Source organism: Lepidochelys kempii, chromosome 1 (assembly GCF_965140265.1).
Source record: "Lepidochelys kempii isolate rLepKem1 chromosome 1, rLepKem1.hap2, whole genome shotgun sequence".
In the NCBI taxonomy this organism is placed as follows: domain Eukaryota; kingdom Metazoa; phylum Chordata; order Testudines; family Cheloniidae; genus Lepidochelys; species Lepidochelys kempii.
In genome coordinates this window covers 326428794-326446506 of record NC_133256.1, presented here as the reverse complement: position 1 = coordinate 326446506, position 17713 = coordinate 326428794, and the positions used below count along the sequence as shown (strand labels likewise).

General features: G+C 39.9%; 1 protein-coding gene across 2 annotated transcripts in view; it reads right to left on the bottom strand.

Moving 5' to 3' along the window:
* Positions 1-17713, bottom strand: part of RELN (reelin) — a 449490-nt gene that overhangs the window by 247468 nt on the left and 184309 nt on the right. For both annotated transcript variants that reach the window (XM_073328520.1, XM_073328521.1), the window contains exons 5-6: positions 8000-8032; positions 5704-5782 (exon numbers count right to left, since the gene is read on the bottom strand). In XM_073328520.1, coding sequence (XP_073184621.1) covers positions 5704-5782; positions 8000-8032 — 112 coding nt within the window. The remainder of the gene's footprint in view (positions 1-5703; positions 5783-7999; positions 8033-17713) is intronic.

Below are 17713 nucleotides of genomic sequence, written 5' to 3'. Positions count from 1 at the left end.
TACTAACCTGATTCGGAGGGTTATCTTGAGAAGTAATGAATATTAATCAAGTACTTCAAAATTCTCATAAGAGATTTACTGTAAAAGAGAAACGTAATAGTACCCTTCTCAGTTAAAGTCACTTGGTTTCTGACTGCATCCAGATTATCAAGAAAAGCCATCACTCAGTCAGTCACTGCTGATCATGTACTAGATATATTTACGTACAATTTTGACAAACTGACAGAGATATTGTGACACAAAGTTCTTCTGTAGACAACTTGTTTTGAATAACTAAATCATTTCAAGTTCTTTTATATCGACTTCATGTAACCTCAGCAAAGTAGATGTATGATTCCATTTTTGCTCAACTATGTTGCTGATATAATTGTTCTGCTTGATTATAAGCATTATTTTTATTTTCTGTCCCCAGATTTTTGTTTTTCATAGCTCAGATCCTGCATGAACCCTTACTATTTATGTATGTGCTGTCTCTCAGTAGGGAAGCATTGTCTATAAATATAGTGTAAGGAATACTCATGCACTAGTAAGGGGATAAACTAGATGACCTAACAGGTCTTTTCTCTCTCTAATTTCTAAGATACTATGAATATAAAGTGGTTCAGCTGCTCAGATACTTTTCTTCCATAATCTCATCTATGAAATATATTGTGAAGAGCTCTGGATAGCTGTCCTTCTAATAATCTGATCATTCATCTTCTTTAGGATTATTTTCTCATAAGAAGTATGAGTAATCCTGATCTCAAATCTTCATGTTCCATTTGAAATGTATTGCTCCAGAGTTAATTGCTCAGTAGCTTGACAGAAATATATGGACAGTAAAATAATTGATATGTATTTCCCTAGATCATCATTATTCTCTTGCATGTATAGAAATAAGAACACTTCAATTTGCTGCGCTTCACTTCCTCTTTGTGCAAACAGTAATGCTAATTCCTTATACCATTTGTACTGCAGGAGAGCAGTATTAACTGTCCTAGCTAGGTGTGTCTCTTTGCATAGTCTTTGCCACTTTCTTGCCTTACATCTTCATTCAACTTTCTCTTCATTTCTTTTGCTTAGTGTCACTATTGATAGATGTTCATCTAGATGTCCTTTCTGCAGAGCTCCCATTGCTTTCCTCTGCTCTCTACAAATGCCACCTCTGTCCATTTCTACTCTTTTCTCATTGTGCTGAAAGACAAACATCTGTTGTTACCTTGTCCCCATTTGTCATCTTGTTTTCTACCAGCACCTTGTTTCCATCTAGAATACACCAGATTGCTGACATTATATTGCCTGATGTCTTCTATGATCCAAGAAATGTAATGGGGATAAACATCTCAAACAGCCACATAAATCTTTGTGAAGTTTCATTCTTGGCTTTACTGCAATTTGGAGATCATTTTAGGACCTTTGTCTCCTTCCACAGAACTTTCACCCACCTCTTCGCCACTGAAAATATCACTATATATCTGAACACTTCATTTCTCATAGGCTATGAATAAGAGTTGGAGTCTGTTTCTTAGTGATTGATTTCATATGCTCTGCTTTTCTTCATGTCATCGTCTAAGAGGTGGGTTTTTTTTTTTTTTTGGTAAGTGATCGCTGTTATGACTGTTGATGGGATTTGAGATGAAACACAGTTTCATGCTGGTAATGAGAGCTGCTGGACTTAAGCCAGTAGCAGCTTTTATTTTAAATCATTTTTTAAATTTACTGAATATACCCATGAGTATGCTGCTTATCTTGAGCAGCCTACTATTTGAATGAGAACTTTTGTACAGCACAGGATAGATCACTGACAACAGGTGTTCTTGACTAATTTATAGATCTTAGAGATTTTTCCTCTCTCCAGTTTTCTTGCGCTGAAGTTAAAGCATTGCTCTTAAGTTAACAATTTTTTTTTTCTGGATCTGCTTTCTAATTTTGTAGCCCGTTCTGGTTATTTAGCACTTTGCTATAACATTCTCCTCAGGGAAAGTTGGAATGTTGTGCCATGGGGTCATTATCACTGCTATAAAGAGCACACAAATACTAGCTGTAATGACCCTTATTTAGTCTTGGTGTGTGAGTAGAAATTTATCTTAGTTGCACTGTCCTTTTGCAACACATGTGAGGAGTTATAAATCAATAGGCAGTAACAGCCAGATCAGTACAATGCTCCAGGACAAAATACAGTTATTTCATGTGAGGCTTCTACAAGTGAGGAAGTGACATGCTCAGTCTCTACAGGGTCTCAGAAAATTAAACACATATAGCCATGAAATGGCCTGTCGGTGCGCTTGAACTGTGCATCCCTGGCTGCAGTTGTACATGCCATGAAGGTACTCTGGATGGCTGGGGCAGCATCAAGCACAACCAAATCAAAATTGCTATTTACGGATTGGGAAGAATAGACAATAGAAAACATGATAAACCTCTTTTCATCTTTACACAAATAATGGCTAGAACTAATTATTAGTGGGGCTTAGTCTCACTAGCCCCTAGTGACCAGCCCCCACTAGAGCTGCATGCAAGGCAGCTGCTACTACATTCTGAGCAGAGCAAATCAGGGAAAGAATGGGATGGGAAATACTGCAGTTGCAGTTACAGCAATTGTTTGTGGTAAAGAGAGGATCTCACCAGCTGCCAGGGGAAAAATGCGATTTTAGGGTAGTTGGCATAAACAGTTAGTAATCCCTGACTTAACTCCAGCTACACAGTCAAGGAAGAATGAGATTTCTGATTTAAGCAGGTCTTCACTGAAGGCAGTGTCTCTGGAGAAATCCTCTATGCAGCAAAGTGCAGGATACCTTACAAGAATTATTCTTTTCCCCTTAATTTTTTTCTAACTTAATTTATTGTTGCTGAAAGGTATCAGGCTTATTATTATTTCTAAAGGTACCAAAAGACCTGTGAGGATCAGCACCCCATTGGACAGATGTATAATAGGGGATAGACATCACAGTGAAGACTAGAGTCCTTTACCCAAATAGCAGGTATGGCACTAGTGCAAAGTCCCTTCACATTGCCACACCAATATGTCTCAAGGTTATTAGAGGGACCAAATCTAGGGGACAGGAGTTCAGTCCATGGCCTCTCTGTTGAGACTTCTAAGAAGCAAGGATGGACTTATGAATAGGGCCCAGTGAATAAATAAGTTATGGAGGCTCCCAGTAGCTAGGCCCTCTGTGAGTGATGAAACATCTGTTGTGGAAATAATGCCGTCTCTCATTTCTTTCCTTTAAGTCTATTTAACACACTGAAACTAAAATTATCTTCATTGCCTGCTACTCTGTATTCCATTATAAAGCCCTTGATCTATCCAATCCCATGAAAAATGAGATATTTATATTTTGAGATTCCAGATTCTCATTGCATCTGCCCAGAATTCTTAAGGAGAACATACAAAATGTAACAAAAAGAGAAAAAGATAGCATTAGAAAAAATATATGCAACAGACAAATATCTGTGAAATTCTTATAAACTACAATCTGGATACATAAAAAGGTGAAACTCTAAAAGATGTCACAGGAGGAAAACAACATATAGCAGACTGTAATAAAAAAGAAAAACTAAGTCAGATCTCCAGCAGGGAAAATATACTTCAGAACCAGCCATAAACACAAATAGAACTAAAGCAATCACTGTTCATCAGATAAAAAGCAGAATTTGAATTGCATGGAAGAAGCTTTGCATTTGTCAAGAGTTTCATTGAACAGAATAAGTTAACCCACCAAACTTTCTCTGTCTATAAGGCGAGTTGTATTAATTGAATGAGGCACCAAATGGCAGGGACCATTATTAATAATCCCATCCAAATAAAGGGCTGTGTGGGGGAAGTAGCCAAGCTAATTCCTGGTGCCCCTTTGTGGTGGATGTCCAATGCAGGTACTCCATAGGGAGGGGCTACAGTGATCAGATAAATGGTTTGGTAAAGGATTTAAAGGAGGTGTTTGTTAAAGAAGCGGAATGGGAGTGGGTGGGTGGGTTGGGGCACCTATGACTGGTATGGCTGGGAACCAACCCACCCCCTCCCTTTATAGCCCACTTTAACCCTCATTTGAGGGGGGATGGCAAGATCCCAGCAGTGGATTGGCTGGGGACCAGGACAGAAAAGAGTGGGGGAGGCTGACAGAAGCCCCCAGGTAGCTATTGAAATGATCATGGAGTTACCTGCACTGTACAATTTTATCTGCCAGGTAGTTGCAAACATCTAATAATAAAGTTGTGGCCTAATTAAACCACATCCAGTGTCTCCTGTCTTTAATCCGGTATAGCTGGCCAATGTTCACACTTAAAATCTTTCTCTTAAGACTGATATGATAATAATAAAGGGTATTAGCTGGTACCCAGGAGAATTATAGTTTACTGGGTTGTACTAGTGCCATGATTCCCTTTGGTATCATAGTGTGGCCCTGATAGTGTGGTAATGCTGCTCCCAATGTTCCTCTCCTGGTTCCATATAAATACCCATTTACCGGACAGCGGGTTTGTGACATTACATGAAAGACATCCATTTAACAAGTCATTATTGACAGAACTGTGACATTACAATGGCTTGGTGAAGCTGTGTTTCTACCTTTAGAGGTTGGGGGATGAGGGACACACAAGACTATTTTATATAGATGAATATATATAGCTTTGTTATATATCAATACAGTAACTTGCCCTTGTCAAGAGTGATCTTGCAATTTAAGAACATTTGCATGTTAGTGCCTATGGTGTACTGTAAAATGGGAATTTATAATGCAGTCTTGTGGCTTTAAGAGCCAAAGTGCAGTAGCAGTATCTCTGGGATACACTTGTAAAAAGAGCTTTATTAATAATTGCTGATTTGTTCCCAGTTATAAGGTAGATATACAATTGTTATAATTACTTACCTCATTTGAAGTTACAGTGTGAATCATCTCAATGTCATCCTCTCACATTTATCTTCGCATAAATGTCATCATTATGTATAGAGAGACAAGGTGGGTGAGTTAATATCTTCTACTGGACCAACAGAAGTTACACACTTAGCCACTCCCTCAGAAGTTAGTCCAAAAAAGATATTACCTCACCCACCTTGTCTCTGTAATATCCTGGGATCGACACGGCTACAGCTACACTGCAAATCATTATGCATATCCATTGAGACAAATTCTGGTCCCACTGAAGGTAATAGGAAAAACTCCCATTGACTTCAGTGGGAGAAGGAATTGGTTCATTATGGGTAATGATGTTGCATCTGTTTAAAATAATGTTTTTGATTTCGCGCAAAATATAAACTGAACTTTAAATTTACTAAGGATACAGTGACACCACTCAAAGGAAGAATGATTTGGTGGCTAAGGCACTGGGCTATGACTCAGGAGAGCAGGGTTCAGTTTACAGCTCTGCCACAGATGTCCTTGGTAAGTCACTTAATCTCTCAATGCCTGAGTTCCACATCCGTATAATGGGGATTGTACAGCCTTTCTTCCACCGTTTGGGTGAAATCCTGGCTCTGTTGAAGTCAATGTTGATTTGCCATTGATTTCTACGGGGTTAGGATTTCACCTTTTGTCTGTGTAGTTTATATAGGTTGTGATCCTGCAAAGACTAACACACTTATTTAATTTTGCATACTTTGAGTCGTCCCACTGAAGTCACTGGGGGCATCTAGATGCTTCCATAATACAAATACATAACCATAATAATAATTGAAGCATATTCACTTCCTAAAACAAATGTAAAGGGAAGGAGAGACCTGAAACTTACCACATACTGGGATTCAATTCTAGCTGATGATAAGAGTCAAAGTCATCTCGTAGGATAATGCTGTCACTATGCATTTCAGCTAAAAAAAGAAATAAAGCACTGTAGGAAAGAATTCCAGTGTAATGGTCCATTTTGCTAACCAATCCTGACAATGTGTTGCCTTACCTAGAGCAAAAGTATTTCAAAACTGTAATGTAAAAACAACAAACCTAACAAAGCAAACATCAGCTTTAAGAACATAAGTATTGTAATGCAAGGTTTTCTGGGGAAAAGTTTCTTATGGTACTGGTCTGGTCTTAATTCATTCACTCTGGATGTAACATAAACAAACAGATTTCATAGGATTCAAAACAAATGTTTTAAGGGACTGTGCTACAAACTCCCCTTCACACTGATTCTTGTTTCTAAATAGAGTTGGAAAAATTCCTGCACTGACAGAGAGATGGACTAGATGATCTAACAGGTGTTTTACATCTCTAATGTCCATGGACTTGACTCTGGTAGCTTACATCAGAGTAAGTAAGATCAGAATCAGAACCCATGATTCTTAGTCTCCTGTGACCATACTCAGGAGTATATTAATAGTTAGTAATGATAATTTTTTTTACATATTGCTCTATAAGCATCGAACACCATTTTCCCCCCTAGATTTGCTTTGTGAACCAAATACAGTATATTTCTGCCCAAATCAAACTTTCTGTGGTTTTCGGCCTTTATGTTTACCATTTCTCTTTGTCATTTTGGAAAAGTTATGCTGACATAAATGGACAAATACCCTTGATACCCTTAGGCCTGGTCTACACTGGTCTACGAGAATAGCGTAGCTGAAGTCGACGCATCTTAGATCGACTTAGAATCACTTACTTCACGTCCTCGCGGCATGGGATCGACGGCCGCCGACTCCGCTTCCACCTCTCACCCTGCTGGAGTTCCGGAGTCGACAGCAGAGCGATCGGGGATCGATTTACCGCATCTACACTAGATGCGATAAATCGATCCCCAACAGAACGATCACTACCCGCTGATCTGACCTTAGTCATGCTGAATAGTGTAGTACTCCACAAATAGTCTCACTGAAGTGAATGAGACCACAATGGAGTAAGGTACTACTCAGCGGGAGCAAGGATATCAGAATCTGGCCCAAACTGATAAACACATAATGGAAAAGCCTTTGGTGCATTCCCACATTTTAAACATTTTGGAAATGATAAGCCTGATCCTGACCTCACATGGTTTTACATCAGTATAACTCCAAACACTTCAGTGGTATTACTCCTGATTAACATTTATGTAAATGAGATCATAATTAGACTCTGTGGGCATATCCAAAAATATTTTTTAAAGACAGCAACAAATAAGTCTGATCACTGGATAGTACTGAACATTGGGACACACAGCCTTATAGTCTCTCTTTTTTAAGCTCTATTTTAGGACTTGACAGCTGCTCTTTCAGTGCATTGTAGGCACTCCAGCACAGGTACATAAGGCAAAATGGACTGCAAACAATGGACCAGAACCTCAACTGTGTCCATATTCAGAGGTACCTACACCGAGTGACACCATCTCTGAACTGTGTTAAACAGAACACACAAAACTAGCCAGAAAAAAATCTGTTATGATATTCAGTCAGATCAGGAATTCAACTAGAACATAGAATAACTGAATCTTTTTCTATTTGTTTTCATAGCACATAAAGCCAGACAGTGGCCTATTGCTCCTGTGCTGACATACAAGAGTAATAAGCAGGCTAATGTGCCCCTTAATCCCTTGTGCCAGTGTTTCATGCCACATGGATTGGAAGGAGTGGGAGTGGACGGAGTTTTGACTACCCCTCCCTCAATTTACCCAGCAACACAGTTAATGCAGCAGATCAGGAGTTGTACGATTCCTCCGGTATAGATCTTTTGTAGTTTGCTCCCTCCCTGAAGCAGCAAGAAGAACAGGTGCACAATCTTCCTATCGGGCTGCTCCAGGGATGGTGCATGAGAGCAGTATCTCTTACTACAGGCTAAATCACAAACTGATGTTCTAGCCTATAATTAGAGAGGAGAGTTATGAGACACTATGTATTCATGCTGTGAGAACTCAGAGCCAATAAGCAAGTGGGAATGAAAAAATCATGGTAAAAAGCAAACCAACCAGAACTAGTTTTAATTTGATCCCTTTTAAATAAGTCTCATATTTATTTGTATTTCCCCAAAGCAACAATTTCTATATGACTTTACAGGTTATTTATGTATAAAAAACTAGTGATTTAAAGTTTATGACAATAATAGTAAACACTTTTAGCACATACCTAGATGAGGATGCAATGAAGCTTCTGTCGGAGCTGTGGAAAATAAAGACACATAATATGTGAATTTTGACTAAAATAGGAATTAAATACTGTATTAAAATTCTGTACAATGTAAAATAACTTGTAATAGCATACATGTTATTAAGTCATTTATATAGAAGTTTTAATTTATGAAGAACATGGTATAATTAAATAATATGATAAAAACAAACATAGAAAATGATGGTAGAATTGTTCTCTACTTAAAAGAAAAGTCAATAAGTACACTAAATAACAATTACAAGCAGTTTCACTTGTAGACAGAGAGAGAAAATTTTTAAAGTGGGGCCAGGAGACATAACTAAAAATAATTGGAAGATATTAATACAGGAAAAAATTAAGTTGAATATCAGCAAAAAAATCCTGAGATTGAGATCTGTTAGACTATGGAATAGTTGCCCAAGATAAGAAGCAAAAGAATGCACACTTGGGTCATTTAAATTGCACTATACAAAGAATTACAAAATAATATTATAAAGAAAATCTTGTGTTCCCAGGGGAATGGGCCAACTGACTTAGGCCCCAATTCAGCAAAACACGTAATCATTTGTTTAAGTAAGTGCTTAAGTGCCTTGCAGAATTAGGTCTTTGATAGGCCTTTTCCATCTGTGATTTCCAGAATTCCATGATACAATAAAATATATGCAAAAATCCACTGCATGGTTGTTGCCTGTGTGAAATTTACAAATCTTATGAGATTTTGATCTTTTACTAACACTACATAATGATAATCCGAAACTAAACCAGAGAAGATTCTGAATTTGTTCCTCCTACCACAGAGACAGGCTGGGCAGCCGACTCTGAGCAATCTTATGCAGAAAGCATGTAGAAAACTCCTTGCAGAGAGGAAGAGCTTGACTCTTACTAGATAGGAACATCCTGAATTAACCAAGTTGTTCACCACATGGAAAAATTTTGTGGATCGTGACTTTGCTGATACAATGATAGAGGAAAATCAATCTTTCTTCATTTGCTGTACAGACATGGTATAGGTTTAAAAAAACAATTTATGCTATAAATAGTCAGACTCAGAACAAGACTTCTGTCACTGACATTGTAGCCATTTTCTTTTCCACATTACTAGATGCAGATCATCAGTAGATCATAGAGACCTGTGAGGACAGAGCTGGGGAAGAGGATGTTTAGAAGCCACTGTATTGCTGGTCATTGACACAAGATTATGATAATGTAGGCCACTGATGTAGCGATCAATTGGCTGAGCAGGATTTCTTCCCAGTGTCATCTGAATTTAAACAGGTCATTAGCTATTGAGAGCAAACCAATAAAACAGGTTCTGTGCTCCAAGTAGAGAGATATACCCTGAACTGAAATGAAGCTAGGAGGCCTAATTCTAATTCACTCTTAGGCTATGTCTACACTGCAAAGTGAAGGTGTGCTTTTAACATGGGTAGGCATACCCATGTTAACTTTAATCTAGCTAGCATGGGTAATAACAACAGTGTGGATGTGGTGGTAAAGGCTTTGGCACGAGCTAAAAACTAGACTAACAAGCCCTCCAGGGACCCTTTGCAGTGTAGACATTCTCTAAAGCTCCTGTTAACGAGCCTTACTGTAAATGAGAATGCAGCTCATGATGTTTTGAAAAATGTTGTATTAATAAAAAAACAACCTGATGCTATCTTAAATTACTATGTAAATAGTAAATAAGCAGCCTAGGGCTCAGTGCTGCAACCCCCAGGCTACATCTACACTTGAAGCAGGGAGCGTGATTCCCAGCTCAGATGCCCATATCTGTGCAATCTCTCATCAAGTTAGTGTCTAAAAATAGTAATGTAGTCAAGGTAGCATGGGCAGCGGTGAGTGGTGTCATGGGCTAGTTGACCGAGTCCCATTGGTACATACTCAGGGCAGCTAGCCCATGTTACTGCTTGCTGGTGCCTGCGTTACCTGTAGCTACATTACTGTTCTTGACAGGTTTCAGAGCAGCAGCCGTATTAGTCTGTATTCGCAAAAAGAAAAGGAGTACTTGTTAGTCTCTAAGGTGCCACAAGTACACCTTTTCTTATTACTGTTCTTAGCGCACTAGCTCAATGAGAGCTATCACAAGTATGTCTACTCGAACTGGGAATCATACCCCAAGCTCCAAGTGTAGACATAGCCTTAAACGCATAAATCCCATTGACTTCGGTGTGTCTCTTTGTGTGTGGACAAGGAATTCAGGATTAGGTTCCTAAGAGGCTCAATAAAATAAAAGCACAAGCTTTTCAATTATGTACACAACATACTGCAAAACAAATCTAGTTGTAACAATGGACGGCCCGTCAAACCAAACTGATGATAATTATGCATATTGATATTAGCACAACTAATTATTAATTTGAAAAACAAAATGTGGAGTTAGACAAACACTAAATGTAGAACAAAATACTTTTCTGACAAATAAACATTGTTGAGGGCGACTACATTCCCAAATCTCTACTGTATCCAAATGCTGATATATTTTTGCCTCAGATATCCCTTCACCTAATTTGTCATTCAAATTCCTCAGCTAAAGATGACAAATTATACAAGGGCTATGAACTTACCATTTAATGAGTGATGAACCTAGACTTTCATCTCCCCAGGAATAATTTCTTTATTATATTTTATATTTTATTGCAATACAGCACTGTTTTGACCTTCAGGTATTATAATTAAGGTCCCAAAGTGTTATAAATTTGGAGCATAACACAAAATTGATTGTAGTGGTTTTCTAACTATTCTCAAATCTTCCCTTTTTATCAGTCCTAAGGATTACTTATTTTAAAGCAACGTAAATTATACGCAGGCCAATACTGCACAGCTGAGAGGCAAATTAAGTCTACTCAAGTTATTGCACTAAAGTTAAACAAAATAGCATATGCTCCAAAACAAAGTAATAATATAGAACCATGAAAAATGCCTACTTATTTTTTAAAAGTATCATAAACTATAAAAAAACTTGACAAATGAGAGGGGGAAAAGAGTATTTTAATATTTATTTAAAATTGTGATTCTCAATTAACAAATCCCCCTCAGACACACATGTGGATAGCTTGAAATGTATATGGCATATGTGTGTGGATTAAAAATGCATATGGCTTCGATGGAGATGACATTCTCTTTTTTAAAAACTATGTAAATGAGTTGATTATACGTTATTTAAATAGCAATTAATATAAATAATAAATACTTATAGTGCATAGACAGTGCTTTACCACACATGAATTGTGCCATGCAAAGAATAGTCATTGCCCAACAGTGCTCAGGCACGAGCAGGTACAATACAGAACAATACAAGGAAACTGAGGAGACTTGCCATACAATGACTGGTAATCTTTTCCAAGTGTAGGGGGCAGCATTGCAGAAGGCACATAGTAAGGAGAGATCGAAGGAGAGAAAGGAAGCTGTGCTGGAATCATGAGCAACAGGAAAGGAATAAATAGGAGTGGTGGAGCCAATTAAGTCAAATATATAAGAGAGGACAGAATTACAGAGTCCTTTGAATTAACAGTTTGAATTTTACATGGACAACGAGTGGAAAGACACAAGTAAAGGGAAGATGTTATTACATCATCAGGAAAGGAAGCAGTGTTTTGGATGAACAGGAGAGGAGAGAAATGGGAAAGGGGAGATAAGATAGTGAGAAACTGCAGTAGCTGACATGTTAGCTAAATAAAAGTCAGCACTACTCAGAACTGAACTGCTAACATAACACAAATTAAATGTGACTATGTCCCATCAATGCCAGTGCAGACTAGAGACATCTGAAAGTGGGTAGGCAAAAATGACATATACAGAAGGGTTCAGAGCCTGTCTACAGCAGTAAGTAAACATCATAGTGTATATAACTCAAAACAGGCTAGGCAAAGCCTACCATAAGGAGCCGCCCATAATCCTCGCTTTTACAAGCAAAATCCTTAATAAACTAATTGACTTTGTGCTGAGCTCTAATAGCTAACAAATTTGGGCTCTGTTAGACCAACAGAGGAAGTGAGTTACTGGGTGATCAGCTCTCCTCGGAAAAAGTCTTGCCCAGAATTTCAAATCCAGGGACTGTTGGCTGCAGCACATCAGTTCCTCACAAAGGGGCATATGAATAGATGCTCATGGTATGTTGTGAAGAATATGTAAGATACTAGTCTCCCTCTTTTTTTCCCTAGCAGATTGCAGCCAATACTTTCTATTTACTATAAACAACTATTGAAACACTGAGGTTGAACCTTTCTCTCCAGAGTATGTTGCCGTAGGATTGCTTTACTCACATGGACACACAAGTCAAGGAACTCTGTGTCGTTTCTGAACTCAAGCCCTCTGCGTAGTTTTATAAAATACTATCGTGGTCAAGCCTTGGAGCCTATATTCTGTTTTTAATTTGTTGTTCAAAGTATGCCTAGAAAAGTCTCCAATTTATGTTTCAATGCATGAAAAAATCAGCCTATCAAGCCCATGTTGCATAAATATTGTAGAAAGTGACTGGAAGAAAATAGAGAAATGAGAATTTGGGCTGAATCTCAGGATAAACTTCCCTGCAGTGATATCTGTAAGACTGTGGAGTAGTCTCCTTAAGGAATTAGTGGAAACCCCATAACGTGTGACATTTAACACTAGACCGGACAAGCGCTAGAAATGATGCATCAAAGGGACAATTCTGCACTGGCAGGGAATAATCTGTTTCCATCTCTAATTTCTATGGTCCTATGAATACGGCTGCGAGTTTGTCATGCAGGTCACGGAAATCACTCCATTCCATGACTTTCTGTGATCACTGTGACTTCTGCAGTGGCTGGTGTGGCTGGCCCAGGGGCCACCTGAGCAGCTCAGGCAGTTTCCCCCCTTACCCAGCAGCAGCAGGAGTTTGGGTGGGGGGCTCAGGGCTGGGGGTTGGGGCGTGGGAAGGAGTGAGGGCTCTGAGTGCTGCTTACCTCAGGGGGCTCCCTGGAAGCAGCTTGGCTCCTTGGTGGAGGTGCAGCCAGGGGGTTCTGCATGCTGCCTCCGCCTGCAGGCACTGTCCCTGCAACTCCCATTGATTGCAGTTCCTGGCCAATGGGAGCTGCAGAGCTGGCACTTGGGGTGGAGGCAGCGCACAGAGCTGCCTGGCTGCGCCTCCACCTAGGAGCTTAGGGATGTCAACACTTCCGGGGAGGCTCGGACTCTGGCAGGGAGCCTGCCAGCCCCGCCAACCTCCATTCCCCCCCAGAACCTGCTGCATCCCCTGGGCTGCCCCCCCCAAGCACCCACGGGCCACCTCCCTACCTCAAAATTTAATCAGGAGTATATAGTACAAGTCATTGACAGATCATAGGCTGTGAATTTTTGTTTACTGCCTGTGACCTGTCCATGACTTTTACTAAAAAATACCCCTGACTAAAATATAGCCTTACCTATGACACTTCTCTAGTTAGCTGAAACTACATTAGCCACCCCTCTAACCACTGATACTCTCCTTATTCCAGAGTACTATACTATTAGCTATCTTTACCAAAAGCTTTACTATTTCTATTCTATCCTACCCCCTCTAGAGCTATGTAATGTAATTCAGCAGGTCTGATGCTTTGCCAGCGTGATTTTGCTTCAGTAAGTGTTTATTAATGTATTAGTTTTACTCCACCCTAATCAAGGAAACGTGTGAACCAATCTTCTCTCCCACTTCTTTTGGCTACTAAAGTGAACCATTAATGTAAGTCTTCAAGGATAAGAACCTCATTTATCAGTAACTTTCTTACTTGTCCCAATGTGAACCTACAATCACCTTACTTTTCTGTCTTTTTGCTTATATATTATTCATTTTCTTATTGATTATATTATATGATTTAGTTTTCTTGATATACATTCATTTGTTTCTTTATGCATGTGTTGACATTTACACTCCTTTGAATTTTGGCAATAAATTTGTATATCTCCATTCTTCTTCTTCAAGCTTTAATAAGACTCAAACACTAAAGCTTACATTGGTTCACACAGATCATTCTGTATTCTTAAAATATGTATTATAAGCTGAAACACACATACAATTAATAAGTGACTACCCTAAATTTCTTCTGTGTTCTTTCCTTATGGTATCATATTTCCCCTTATTTTCAGTGTGTATTTTGTTTAATGTCAGTGGAGAACTTCCCTTAATACTTTTTTATTCTTCAAACTTTTTTTTAAAAAAACCTAACAAATAAAGAAAGAGTCTGTTCTCTCTCTTCATTGCACAAACATAAATCCCTATTAAATATATTAGGATTACCAATGCTTATTCAAGGAGAACAGACATAATGATTACTGTTTCTCAGATATTCTCCCCTACTTTTTTGTCTTCCTTTATATCCTCTGTTCTATTAAGTACCAAGTCAAGTAACATGTCTACTGAATTTACTTTTTAAAAAGCAGTCCTGTAGCAAATCCACAAAATTGCCCTATGGTCTTATTTCTCTCTGCTTAATGTACTATAGCTTATGTCTAAATAATTTTGTTGCATTACTTTCATTATAGCCCTTTAACATAGTAATATTTTGGGACAGACGGGGGACATGAAACCCATTTAGATCCATTTGCCAATCTGTCCCACAAGTATATCGAAGGGCTGGTCTACACTAACACTGTAAGTCGATCTAAGTTATGCTACTTCAGTTACGTAAGTTAAGTAACTTAAGTCAATGTAACTTAAGTCGACTCACAGCAGTGTGTACACCATGCTATGCCAACGGGAGACACTCATTAATGATCTGGAGGATGGCGTGGATTGCACCCTCAGCAAGTCTGCAGATGACACTAAACTGGGGGGAGAGGTAGATACGCTGGAGGGTAGGGATAGGGTCCAGAGTGACCTAGACAAATTAGAGGATTGGGCCAAAAGAAATCTGATGAGGTTCAACAAGGACAAGTGTAGAGTCCTGCACTTAGGATGGAAGAATCCCATGCACTGCTACAGACTAAGGACCGAGTGGCTAGGCAGCAGTTCTGCAGAAAAGGACCAAGGGGTTACAGTGGACAAGAAGCTGGATATGAGTCAGCAGTGTGCCCTTGCTGCCAAGAAGGCCAATGGCATTTTGGGATGTATAAGTAGAGGCACTGCCAGCAGATCGAGGGAGGTGATCGTTCCCCTCTATTCAACATTGGTGAGGCCTCCTCTGGAGTACTGTGTCCAGTTTTGGGCCCCACACTACAAGAAGGATGTGGAAAAATTGGAAAGAGTCCAGCAGAGAGCAACAAAAATGATTAGGGGGCTGGAACACATGACTTACGAGGAGAGGCTGAGGGAACTGGGATTATTTAGTCTGCAGAAGAGAAGAATGAGGGGGGATTTGATAGCTGCTTTCAACTACCTGAAAGGGGTTCCAAAGAGGATGGATCTAGGCTGTTCTCAGTGGTAGCAGATGACAGAACGAGGAGTACTGGTCTCAAGTTGAAGTGGGGGAGGTTTAGGTTGGATATTAGGAAAAACTTTTTCACTAGGAGGGTGGTGAAACATGGGAATGGGTTACCTAGGGAGGTGGTAGAATCTCCTTCCTTCGAAGTTTTTAAGGTCAGGCTTGACAAAGCCCTGGCTGGGATGATTTAGTTGGGGATTAGTCCTGCTTTGAGCAGGGGGTTGGACTAGATGACCTCCTGAGGTCCCTTCCAACCCTGATATTCTATGATTCTATGACATAGCTTCTGCCTCTCAAAGAGGTGGAGTACAGACATTTATGGGAGAGTGCTCTTCCATTGACTTAGCATGTCTTCACCAGACCCGCTAAATTGACACCTCTGCATCGATTGCAGCAGTGCCGATTTAGCCAGTAGTGCAGACATGGCCTTATTAATACATAAATATATATTTTAAAAACATACTGACATACTGTATTTACAGTTGCAGTTATAATACTATGGGATGGATTGAAAGAATAAAGGAAGAATTCAAACTGCCCATAGAAGAAAATGAAAACAAAGCTATCACTGTCCTTTGCAGAGACAGTGAAAAATGGCAGAAAGGGGAGGGGGTTGGGGAGAGAAGCAGTGAGTGCTAAACCATGCTAACCAATTCCTAAGGAGATTTTACTGGTTAAGAAAACAGTTGTTGAGGAAATAAACAAAACTGGGAGGGGTCTGAGTGAGGATAGAGAAAGCAAATGAAATGGCTGCAAACAGGAGGTAAGAGCCAGCATGGAGGCATTCAGCTTCATACCATGGTTGGGCTCCAGAGACAACAAACTCAATAAGGAAGAAATGGTTGAAGAAAGTCTAGGAGAAAGACAGAGAGAAACTTTCAGGAAAATAACCCAAGTGTATGTTCTTCTGCCTCTTCTCTTGGGAAACTGCTCCACAGTCTCTAACAGCTCTCAATCTCAGGAAGATTTTGCTGAGATTCAACCTATTTTTTTCCTGTGTTAATATCATCCAATTATTTGTAGTTACATTTTCTGGACCCACACTAAAAATGTTCTCTCTCTGTCTACAAGTGAAGCTAGTAATTTTTTCAGGGAAGTTTTCCAAATGACTCCATGATTGCCACATACTGTTAAGAAAAAGTGCACACAAAGAATTTAACTGGAAGAGCCACGGTTGAGGGAGACATGCTGCTTCATAGAGTTATAAATACTAAACCTAGAAGGGACCATTGTGAACTATTCTGACCTCCTGTATAACAGGTGTGATAGAGTGCCCAAATCCCTCACTGGAGAGGAAGGGGATAAGGAGCTACTCTAGTCCCGACCAATTCCACCCCACCACACCAGCAATGCATGCAGGAGAAGCTTAAAGGAGGAGTAGAGTAGCTCACTTGCAGGCAGCAAGTGAAGGTGAGCAGATCTACACCCTGAAGCTTTGCAAAAGGAGCAGTGTGACAGGCCCAGCTGCTGGGGTCCCTGACTACTGATGCTCTACCCAACTTGCTGAGGGAAAAGGACTCTGAATATTTGCTAGGCTGGAGACTTCTTTGATTTATTTTGTTTACATGTCGTTAATTTTCTCTCTTGTGTGGGAAGGCTGGTAGGAAGTGATCCAGGGAGGCAGTCACATAGCACTCCAGGGTTCAGGACTCAGCTGCCTATTTTGGGGCCCTGGATTGGAACCCGGTGGAGAGGTGGGACTGGGTTCCCCTACCCACCCACTGATGAGGCTGGAGGCAAAAAGCTTATCCCTGATACTAGAATCTCAGGACTAGGAAGTCCCCATATCCCAGAGAATCCTGACTCTGAGACTTTGGCCAGGTGAAGCCTGAAGCCTCTTGCTGGACTGCAGAACTAAAATTTGTTGGACTCTTTTCATAACCAGGAAGCGGTGGATACAACTTGTGGCCCAGTTGGAGGGCTGAGTCACAGAAGTGGACAGACCACTGCAGGGCAAGAGCGGCTATCAATGGGGGATGCTAAAACAGAAAAGCATCTTTCACACTCTCCCCGACCACTTGGCAGTGTCTGTGGGGAGTAGACCCCTTCATAACACCCCATAAAACTTCCCAGAAATAATTCCTGTTACAATGCCAGCATATCTTTTAGAAAAACATCCAATCTTGCTTTAAAATTGCCAGTGATAGAGAATCCACCACAGCCCTGAGTCAATTGTTCCAATGGTTAATTACTTTTACTGTTGTAGAGCTATCAAGGTGGCAGGAAGTGTTTGGAAGAATGGAGCTCCAGGGCCGTGTGCGATACAAGACCAATGTGCAAGATTTGAGTTGATCAGTAAAAAGACCGTGTAAATGTAATGGGGAGAAAAAGCAGTGGG